At 44.4% G+C, this 11577-nt stretch overlaps 1 protein-coding gene across 1 annotated transcript in view; it reads right to left on the bottom strand.

Moving 5' to 3' along the window:
• apc2 (APC regulator of WNT signaling pathway 2) overlaps window positions 1-10156 on the bottom strand; it is a 25905-nt gene extending 15749 nt beyond the window's left edge. Inside the window, exons 1-6 of the mRNA XM_076275500.1 lie at window positions 10022-10156; window positions 5405-5495; window positions 3873-4170; window positions 2337-2445; window positions 985-1098; window positions 704-799 (exon numbers count right to left, since the gene is read on the bottom strand). Coding sequence (XP_076131615.1) covers window positions 704-799; window positions 985-1098; window positions 2337-2445; window positions 3873-4170; window positions 5405-5495; window positions 10022-10156 — 843 coding nt within the window. The remainder of the gene's footprint in view (window positions 1-703; window positions 800-984; window positions 1099-2336; window positions 2446-3872; window positions 4171-5404; window positions 5496-10021) is intronic.
• Between the last annotated feature and the right edge of the window lie 1421 nt (window positions 10157-11577).

Here is an 11577-nt window from a genome sequence, read left to right as displayed (position 1 = left end):
GCTTTTGACTCCCATATATTTAATGCACAACAGGTAACGTTTCGACCCTGCTGGGTCTTCATCAGGCAAAAGCTTTCTGCCTGAAGGTGGGATGTGCACACAATAACTGTTTGCTGAACAGCAGGCTAGCACAAGCTGCCATTTCCTCTCAACAACAACCCCAGGTCCACCCTGAAGCAGTACCCCATGCTAGTCTACCTGACTCTGATATGGGGGTTGTGTTGAAGCACTACCCCATGCTAGCCTACCTAACCTTGATTAAGGTGTATTAAGTTGAATTAGCAGCCTGACTCTCTGATAAAGGTGCATTATGTTGAATTAGTTGTGCTAGCATACCTGAATCTCTCATAAAGGTGTATTAGGCTGAATTAGCTGTGCTAGCCTACCTGACTGAGGTGGGTGTATTAGGTAAATTAGCAGCTTGTGCTAGCCTTCCTGAATCTCCGATAAAGGTGTGAATTAGCAGCCTGTGTGTTAGCATACCTGACTCTCTAAGGTGGGTGTTAGCAGCCTTGTTAGCATACCTGACTCTCTAAGGTGGGTGTTGAATTAGCAGCCTTGTTAGCATACCTGACTCTCTAAGGTGGGTGTTGAATTAGCAGCCTTGTTAGCATACCTGACTCTCTAAGGTGGGTGTTAGCAGCCTTGTTAGCATACCTGACTCTCTAAGGTGGGTGTTGAATTAGCAGCCTTGTTAGCATACCTGACTCTCTAAGGTGGGTGTTTTCTCCAGAGGGGCGCGAGACTCATGTGCCTCCTGAAGCTCCTTCTCCAGCTGCTCCAGACGAGCGACGCGGATCTGCAGCACAGGAAGTGATGGCGATGATGACAATGATGAAGAGGAAGATGCAAGTTGCATTTTTTTGTTGCTATAACCTGAATGCTCAGCACCCAATGCTACTGTATGTCAGTGTGATTGTTGGTACTGTTCAGAAGAATGACTTAAGGTCATAGACTTATTTCATATAATGGGAAGTGACAGACCTGAGTCCTCTGCACCATCTCGTCACTGGTGCCGAAACGCTCCTCCATAACGGAGCGCACCTGCTGGGCCTCGAACTCCAGCTGCTGCCGGATCATGTCCATCTGGATGGAGAACTAGGACCAGACACAACACACATCACACATCACACATCATCACACATCACATATGCAACACACATCACACCCAGTCTATGCAACACACATCACACATCAGACATCACATTCAGTCTGTGCAACACACATCACACATTACACATCACATCCAGTCTATGCAACACACAGCACAAATCACAACCTGCAACCTGCACAAGATACATTTATCAACATGTAGTTTGCACAACACATATCACAAGCTGTAGTATATCACAACTTGCCACCTGCACAACTCACACAACAAAAAATACAATATAAAATCGAAATATACAATGCAAAATATACTGCGCACAAAATCTAAATGCCTATGTTGATGCTAATATTCTTCACACCCTGCAACCTGTTCAATATATCATACAACCTGGGGCCTACAGAACACCCATCCTATTTCCAGTGCAGGATCTACATCACAACCTGACAGTTATGGCTGATGTGCTGTTATAGCACTGCAACCTGCCCCCTGATACAGCACTGCAACCTGCCCCCTGAAACAGCACTGCAACCTGCCCCCTAATACAGCCCTGCAACCTGCCCCCTGATACAGCCCTGCAACCTGCCCCCTGATACAGCCCTGCAACCTGCCCCCTGATGAGTTAAACAGCCCTGCAACCTGGCTGGTGGATTGATCTGTGTTGAGGGCAGATATGTTAGAGTGGACGGACGGTGTCTGTGCCTTTAAGAGAGGGTGGATTGATCTGTGTTGAGGGCAGATACTGTATGTTAGAGTGGACGGTGTTTGGAGAGTAGCCCATCTCTCCTGACAGATAATGTTTCAGGCTCAAGTCAAAGCTGTGAGCTGAGAGCTGAAGTTTAGCCAGATACTCAGCACAAGCAATCTGATCCTTCAGTGCTCTTGTTATCTGTGTGTGTTTATGCTACTGTGGGAAAGTATAGTATCACTTATGTGTGTGTGTTTCTCTGTGTGTGTATGTCTGTGGTTCTGTGTGTGTGTGTGTGTTGTGTGTGTGTGTGTGTGTGTGTGTGTGTGTGTGTGTGTGTGTGTGTGTGTGTGTGTGTGTGTGTGTGTTGTGTGTGTGTGTTGTGTGTGTGTGTATGTGTGTGTGTGTGTGTGTGTGTGTGTGTGTATATATATGTGCGTGTGTGTGTGTGTGTGTGTGTTGCGTGTGTGTGTGTGTGTGTGTGTGTTGTGTGTGTGTGTGTGTGTGTGTGTGTGTGTGTGTGTGTGTGGTTGCTCTTACCGTTTCAATGCGGGGCAGCTCTGCCAGTTTCTGTGAGAGGGCCTGCAGCTGAGAATAATACCAGTGACGCTCACACTCCTCTTTCTCAATCTCACTCAGGAGCATGGCCCTGAAACACACACACACACACACACACACATTACAGAAACACACACACACACATTACAGAAACACACACACACACACACATTACAGAAACACACACACACACACACACACACACACACACACATATCAGAAACACACACACACACACACACACACACATATCAGAAACACACACACACACACACACACACACACACACACATATCAGAAACACACACAGGACCACACGTCAACACAGCCCAATGAAACCCAAATATCACAATCACAGCCTATAAACCAGAAACACACTACCATACTCCGTAACACCCAAACATCATAACTAAACTCTGCAGCATCTAATAAAATACAAATATAACACCCAGCCTCTAACTCAGGACCTCACGAAAAATATAACCTAATCAAACCTGAGCAAATCAGAGTGTTGACATCCAATAAAACACACATATTACAACATAATAAATACTGCCAGTGACACTCAACAAACCTCAAACAGGACCACATGAAACCCGACATCAGACCCACATGTAAATACAGCCCAATAAAGCTAAACTTCATCAACTCCAAAGGCACTATTTTGGGTGAGACCATCAAGAAATGTCCTTGGTTTGAGTCCTAGAGGGAAAACCAGGCATGAATGCCTTATGGCACAAAAGTAGCGAAAGCAAACGTTAATCTCTACAGTTGGCCCATGAGTCAGATCTGCTCCAAAATTAGTCGGATCGGCTCCAAAACGTTATGAGTTAGTCCTTGGCCCATGCTATACCTTTCCACTCGGTTTCATTGAAATTATACCAGTAGCTTTAGCATTAGCTTTAGCATAATCCTGTACACAGATCGACGGACAGACAGACTTAACGACAAACCACACCAGAAACATTACCTCCTGGCAGAGGTAACAACACTGAATTTCCGTCAAACCAAGCTAACAGAACTACACCGTCAAAATAACAGAACTACACATTAATTGAGTCAAACACTTCTAGACACATTACTAATATGTTGAGACTCCTCATAATGCACAACATTTTCATTGTGCTCCAGCTAAAGCACTACATTTTCATTCTGATCAGGTGACATCTTATTTAAACAAGTACTTGGAAATGAAATCGAATTTGGTCTGATTTCATGACAATACTCCACCCAACATATAAAATCAATCTGTGTGTGTTAATCCTCCGTACACTGCAGTCAGGTAATCCCATCAGGCAGTAGGAGCTCTCCTGCTCTCCTCTCTCCTCCTCTCTCCTCCCTCCTCTCTTCTATCCTCTCCTCTCTTCCCTCCATCATCACCTCTCCTCTTTTCTCTTCCATCCTCTCCTCTCCTCTCCTCCATCATCAACTCTCCTCTCCTCTCTTGCTCTCCTCCTTTCCTCCTCTCCTCCCTCCATCCTCCTCCCCTCCATCCTCCTCTCCTCCCTCCATCCTCACCTCTCCTTGCAGAGGTCCTCCAGGTGCTGTGCCGTGACGCGACCCTCCCCCATCAGGCCTGCTTTGGAGATGGAGCTGTCCATGAGGTGGGGGTGTATGGCTGTGCCCTCCCCAGCTACGGAGAGGCTCTGGCGGGATGAGGGTCGGTGGGGGCTCCTGGCTCGGCCCTGGCTGGAGGTGGGCCGGGCCAGGCGATCTTCCTCCTCCCCAGAGGCGGAGGCCAGAGACTCAGGAAGCACACGCAGGTTGTGAGGCTGGTACTTCAGCTCATAGTAGTTGGTTAGGTCCATATGCAGCTCTGAAAATGAGTCAGAGGGGTTTCTTAGCTCATATGATGACTATTTTTTTGGCTGTAATTGTACGTTAAATTCATGTGCAGTTCTAAAGATGAGTGAGTAGGATTTTAAGGTGGTTTTAATGGTTAGTTACGTCTATGTGCAGCTCTGAAAATAAGCCAGAGGTTTTTTTTTGTTGCGCATAGTACAAGTGCAGTTTTGAAAATGAATGAAAAGCTTTCCTTTTGGATTACAATAACTGGATAAAGCCATGTGCAGCTGTGAAGATAAGTTTCACAGAATTTCATTTAAAGAGAACCTCTCTTGTGTGACCTTGAAATGACTTTGTGCCTCATTCAGGCTCAGTACAAAACACCCACTGAAAACTGCCACCATGCCTGAACTTGAAATAGTCTTTTTGTGTCGTTCAGACTCCATCAAAAGATGTCGTCAGTGCTCCTGAACTCTGCTTCTCCTCAAGGGTGCGGCGGAAATGGGATCAGTCAGATGATGAGCAGCAGCATCGGCCGGGTTCTATTTTGATTATTTGGTGCCGCTAATGCTCAGCTCACACTGGAGCAGAAAAGAACTCGTTCAGGATATTAGCGGAGCCGAGACAAGCTCTCACGCTCGACTGAGATGCATCGTGAAAAGCAAGCAGTCTGATAAACAACCAAGTAAACAGGAAAAACACGCAGCATGGCTGAAAAAGCATTTATTGTTGTTCTGTTCGAGGCTTTGCTATGCCATTTGTATAGTTTGCCATATTTCTGAATCTGTGTTCTGAGTCATCGCGTGATAAAGGGTTTCCTGTGTGTGTGCGTGTGTTGGTGTGTGTGAGAGAGAGAGAGTGTGTGTGTGTTTGTGTGTGTGAGGGAGAGAGAGAGTGTGTGTGTGTGTGTGAGAGAGGGTGTGTGTGTCTGTGTGTGTGATAGAGAAATAGAGAGAGTGTGTGTGAGAGAGAGGGTGCGTGTGTGTGTGTGTCGGTGTGTGTGAGAGAGAGAGGGTGCCTGTGTGTGTGTGTGTCAGTGTGTGAGAGAGAGAGAGAGGGTGTGTGTGTGTTGGTGTGTGTGAGAGAGAGAGGGTGTGTGTGTGTGTGTCGGTGTGTGAAAGAGAGAGAGGGTGCGTCTGTGTGTATGTGTCGGTGTGTGAAAGAGAGAGAGGGTGCGTCTGTGTGTATGTGTTGGTGTGTGAAAGAGAGAGAGGGTGCGTCTGTGTGTATGTGTCGGTATGTAGGGTGTGTGTGTGTGTGTATACCTTTGAGCTGGTCGAGTACGTCCGTCCTCCCTGACGAGGCCAGAGTGCACGCCTCCTGCTCCAGCTTCTTCTGCAGCTGCCGTAGCACCTCCTGCAACCAACAGGAACAGGAAGCAGTCAGCATCACTGGTACCCACTCCCCCACCCCCCGTAGCACCTCCTGAACCAACAGGAACAGGAAGCAGTCAGCATCACTGGTACCCACTCCCCCACCCCCCATCCCCTCTCCCTCCCAGCCCCTTCATCACTGAGACTGCTTGTCAGGGATGACACAGCAAAAAACACCCACAACAAACAACCTTACAGATAAAACCACAACAAGCATCCCATCTCGCTGCTAACATTACAACACCCACAGCCTTACAACAAACACCCTCACTGCTAACATTGCAACACCCACAGCCTTACAACAAACACCCTCACTGTTAACATTGCAACACCCACAGCCTTACAACAAACACCCTCACTGTTAACATTGCAACACCCACAGCCTTACAACAAGCATCCTCACTGTTAACATTGCAACACCCACAGCCTTACAACAAACACCCTCACTGTTAACATTGCAACACCCACAGCCTTACAACAAGCATCCTCACTGTTAACATTGCAACACTCACAGCCTTACAACAAGCATCCTCACTGCTAACATTACAACACTCACAGCCTTACAACAAGCATCCTCACTGTTAACATTACAACACTCACAGCCTTACAACAAACACCTTTGTTAATACAACAGGCGCTACAGCCACTAGCGCAGCTAGCATGTAAATCCTCTCATCTGTTTGTCCTTATTTTAGATGGAATGAAATCGGATGAAATCCTGAACACTAGCCTTTTCTGCAGGCTCCATGTCGTGAAGAGGGTGTAATATTTCAGAATCGAGCAGATATTCCCAGAGGAACGCCCAACGGCATGGCGCTATGTGTTTAAAACGCCTTGGCAAGTGTGTGTGTGTGTGTGACGCAGATAACGTCGTCTCCAGCTCTCTGACCGCCAAAGAAAGAGACTGACCCCTGGAACAGGGGCTTTAGCACGGGGGATTATCCAGCTGCGCTCCCAGCTGCTGAGGACACGTGTGGCCCGCTGGCATGCTGGGATTGACAGCGCACACACACACACACACACACACACACACACACACACACAGAGCGACACCAATCCGCCTCAGCTTAAAGATCAAAAACACTCTGACATAAACCACTGTCAAAGCCAACATGTGGCCACAGGTCACGTTCACACACACACACACACACACACACACCTGAGATTGATAGATCTTGAGGACAGAGATGGAAACAAATCTTTCCATTCCCTCTGTTTGCGTTGAAGGACATGACATTGTAATAATAATAAAGTAAGGAGTGTGTTTGTAAAACTGCGTTGAAGGACATGACATTGTAATAATAATAAAGTAAGGAGTGTGTTTGTAAAACTGCGTTGAAGGACATGACATTGTAATAATAATAAAGTAAGGAGTGTGTTTGTAAAACTGCGTTGAAGGACATGACATTGTAATAATAATAAAGTCAGGAGTGTGTTTGTAAAACTGCGTTGAAGGACATGACATTGTAATAATAATAAAGTCAGGAGTGTGTTTGTAAAACTGCGTTGAAGGACATGACATTGTAATAATAATAAAGTAAGTTAAGGAGTGTGTTTGTAAAACTGCGTTGAAGGACATGACATTGTAATAATAATAAAGTAAGTTAAGGAGTGTGTTTGTAAAACTGCGTTGAAGGACATGACATTGTAATAATAATAAAGTCAGGAGTGTGTTTGTAAAACTGCGTTGAAGGACATGACATTGTAATAATAATAAAGTCAGGAGTGTGTTTGTAAAACTGCGTTGAAGGACATGACATTGTAATAATAATAAAGTCAGGAGTGTGTTTGTAAAACTGCGTTGAAGGACATGACATTGTAATAATAATAAAGTCAGGAGTGTGTTTGTAAAACTGCGTTGAAGGACATGACATTGTAATAATAATAAAGTCAGGAGTGTGTTTGTAAAACTGCGTTGAAGGACATGACATTGTAATAATAATAAAGTAAGTTAAGGAGTGTGTTTGTAAAACTGTATTTTCGGACGATTATTTCCTTTTTTGCGATTACGATACAAGTCAGTGAACAGACTCAGGAGCCATATTTAGAGATTTAGAGCCATATTTAGAGAAACAGCTAAAAACTGCCACTAAGCTTTGTACAAAGGCAACAAAACATCTTCACAACACACCCTAAATCCTCAAGTCATCCACGACGGCAAACGCTGAAGCAAACACACACTCCTGTGCTGTGTGTTGACGGAAAGGGGAATATTCTCACCAATCATCTTTGGGAATGTCATCACCGGGAACGTCATTCAAAAATCTAAATAGTCTGAATCCACATTTGGAGATGTGCAGCTTCCTTTTCAACCAGTGATGCAATATGTACATATCTCTAAATAGTGCATTAGGAACACTGCAGCTAGGAGAAAGTGCACTTTTGAAATGATTAGGAACACTGCAGCTATAAGAGAAAGTACACGTTTTAAATAATTTCATATTGGGATGGTTCCACTGGGGCACAGATGCAGCTTTTGGGAGCTGCGTAGCTGCCTGAGAGGAAGTGTGTTTGGGCAGAAACCCCCGTGGCAGCAGCTGAGAGGATGGAAGAGGGCTGATTAAAGTGGGGAGAACAGCACTCACGGCTACAGGTACTGCCCACATCGCATGGAAGAGGGACTCAGCAGGGAGCGACTCCTCATAATTAAACCCAATTTCCTCCCTGCCTATCACATTTACTAGGGCCAGTTTGGTGGATTTAGGAAGGGAATAAAATACCCAAGGCCGAATTCTGCCTTGCAATAAAGCTCTGACATTTGATGACGTGATGTTTCTGTAATAGCTAGCTAAGCCATCACTGATACACTGCAGCTTCCTGCAGTAATAATGGCACGTCTTTGGCGGATGCGGTGTAAGGATTTCACCTGAAAATCCCCTAAGTGGGACGAGATTCATTAGAATTTGATGCTCATGGGGACTTGAGAGAGAAAGAGAGAGAAAGAGAGGGGGGGAGTAGAAACGGAGAGAGAGAGAGGGAAAGACAGGGGCAAGAAATAATGGAGAGAAGAGAGGAGAGGATGGAGGAGAGAGAAAGTGAGAGATAGAGAAGGGCAGTGGTTGAGAGAAAGAGAAGTAGGGAGAGGAAGGGAAGGAAGAGAGAAGACTGTAAAAGAAAGAGAAACAGAGAGGGACAAGAGAAAGAGAGAGAGAGGGATGAATAAAGAGAAAGATCAGAGCGGTATCTGAGAGAGGAGAGCAGTAAGTGAGGTCACATGAGCAGAGCCATCGGTCTCTCTGGGCAGTGCAGGCACACGCCATTAACAGTGTTATGGCCATTTAGAGCAACTGGGTCACCGCAGAGGGGGAGAGGGGACATCGTCAGACTCATCACTCAGTAAGACGGCAAAAGAGCCCAGGACATCCCGTAGTTCACTATATCTACCCCGCCAGGGGGCTACTGAACAGACTAAGAACAAAGCCTTCATCAGCTAAAACTAGATGCAGGAAACTCAAGCAATTGAATCCACTATTCAACCAAATGTTTCCTTTTCACATAAGGCTACAAACAGAGCACTATCTCCAGGTGCATTATGGGAAATTGGGAAACCACTGAGCAAAATCTTAGAGTACTTAGAAGGGGGGTCCCATCTGCCTTAGGCAGGCTCAGTAGGGGATAGCCTAGGAAGCCATCTGTAAAGTAGCATGGTTATCTTATAGTCTATTAGCTAGGTAAGCCATCTGTAAAGTAGCATGGTTATCTTATAGTCTATTAGCTAGGAAGCCATCTGTAAAGTAGCATGGTTATCTTATAGTCTATTAGCTAGGTAAGCCATCTGTAAAGTAGCATGGTTATCTTATAGTCTATTAGCTAGGAAGCCATCTGTAAAGTAGCATGGTTATCTTATAGTCTATTAGCTAGGTAAGCCATCTGTAACGTAGCATGGTTATCTTATAGTCTATTAGCTAGGTAAGCCATCTGTAAAGTAGCATGGTTATCTTATAGTCTATTAGCTAGGTAAGCCATCTGTAACGTAGCATGGTTATCTTATAGTCTATTAGCTAGGTAAGCCATCTGTAACGTAGCATGGTTATCTTACAGCTTATTAGCGAGGTAAGCCATCTGTAAAGGAAGAATCGGCATTTTGTAGTCTATATCCTTTCATCTCCAAAATCCCCATGTTTCACCAAGCATATCAAAGGAAGGAAACTCATGCAATTGAATGCATCCACAATCTAGAAGCAGAATAATATGTAACATGAGTCATAATCTAGAAGCAGAATAATATGTAACATGAGTCATAATCTAGAAGCAGAATAATGTGTAACGTGTGTCACAATCTAGAAGCACAATAATGTGTAACGTGTGTCACAATCTAGAAGCACAATAATGTGTAACGTGTGTCACAATCTAGAAGCAGAATAATGTGTAACGTGTGTCATAATCTAGATGCAGAATAATGTGTAACGTGTGTAAATGTGCTAATAAATCATGTAAAATTCATCATTCATACGGATATGAATCCAGAGGTGTGAAGGGGTGTGTTTTGTCCCTGGTGAGCTGCCGTACCTTCATGTCGGAGGTCTCGTTCTCCAGTTTGGACAGGTGATGGGAGTTATCCTGCAGCTCCCGGCGCAGGTGAGAGTTCTCCTTGCGGAGATCCTCTACCTGTCGCACGAGCTGGTCATACGACGCGTTCGCCATATCACACCACTGGATCCCTGGAACACGAACACACACACACACACACACACACATATATATATATATATATATATATCAACTGGATGGATGAGGCATAATATCAAAGACATGAGAGAAAGTCCCTGTTAGAGTAGGACGGTATAAGTTCAGTATGACCAATGACAGTGTGGAATGTCAGTAGTATGACCACTGACAGTGTAGAATGTCAGTATGAGTAATGACAGTGTGGAATGTCAGTATGATCAATAACAGTGTGGAATGTCAGTAGTATGACCACTGACAGTGTAGAATGTCAGTATGACTAATGACAGTGTGGAATGTCAGTATGACCAATGACAGTGTGGAATGTCAGTATGACTAATGACAGTGTGGAACGTCAGTATGACCAATAACAGTGTGGAATGTCAGTATGGCCAATAACAGTGTGGAATGTCAGTATGACTAATGACAGTGTGGAATGTCAGTATGACCAATGACAGTGTGGGATGTCAGTAGTATGACCAATAACAGTGTGGAATGTCAGTATGACCAATAACAGTGTGGAATGTCAGTATGGCCAATAACAGTGTGGAATGTCAGTATGGCCAATAACAGTGTGGAATGTCAGTATGGTCAATGACAGTGTGGGATGTCAGTAGTATGGCCAATAACAGTGTGGAATGTCAGTATGGTCAATGATAGTGTGGAATGTCAGTATGATGGTATGGCCAATAACAGTGTGGAATGTCAGTATGGCCAATGACAGTGTAGAATGTCTCTGTGAGATTCTGTTCTCTCACATTGTTACAGTAAACTACAGCACGAGCATTAAAACAGCCAGCCAATCAATGGAAAGGGCAAGAACGTATCTAAGATTTTGTACAATTTAATAAAACCTGGGATTTAATAACATCTCTAATCAATAACCTTGTGCTGGATGTTAAATCTAATTTATAAATAATTTACGAGATCTTCTTTTATTATAACGATGAGTAGAAGTGCGGACATGGATCGGCAGCTGAGAGAGAGGAAATAGCGGAGAAAGTAATATCATAATATCGGTGATGAAGCGCTTTCACTGTGTTCACTAAGACGCCTGGCTTTCATCTCTCACACTATAGAGTCCACTCAGTGGGCTGTCAAATAGAGTTTATCTCTGTTGTGATGGATGTTTGCGCCTGGCTACACCTCAATCCACCGTTTGTATATAATTTGTCTGACTGGAGAAATACAGTGAGCAAGCATCGCAGTGGAGGCAGTGTTACAGACATGCTCATGTCAATATACAGTCCTGCATTTAACATTCTTGATGCTTAAACAAAACAACCATTTGCAACATCGACAGTGTCTGTATTTGATGGAGATTGTATATAGTTTACCGCATTTAATAGTAATACTAGTCTGTACTGGTCTGAAGAACAAATTTAAGAGGATTTTTCAGA

This window comes from Alosa pseudoharengus, unplaced genomic scaffold, assembly GCF_046254945.1.
Source record: "Alosa pseudoharengus isolate Yale_2024_CS ecotype anadromous, Long Island Sound unplaced genomic scaffold, YU_APseudo_1.1 YU_APseudo_1.1_scf_11, whole genome shotgun sequence".
Lineage (NCBI taxonomy): Eukaryota > Metazoa > Chordata > Actinopteri > Clupeiformes > Clupeidae > Alosa > Alosa pseudoharengus.
The sequence above is the reverse complement of the archived record's forward strand: the minus strand, read 5'-3'. Positions and strand labels throughout refer to the sequence as shown.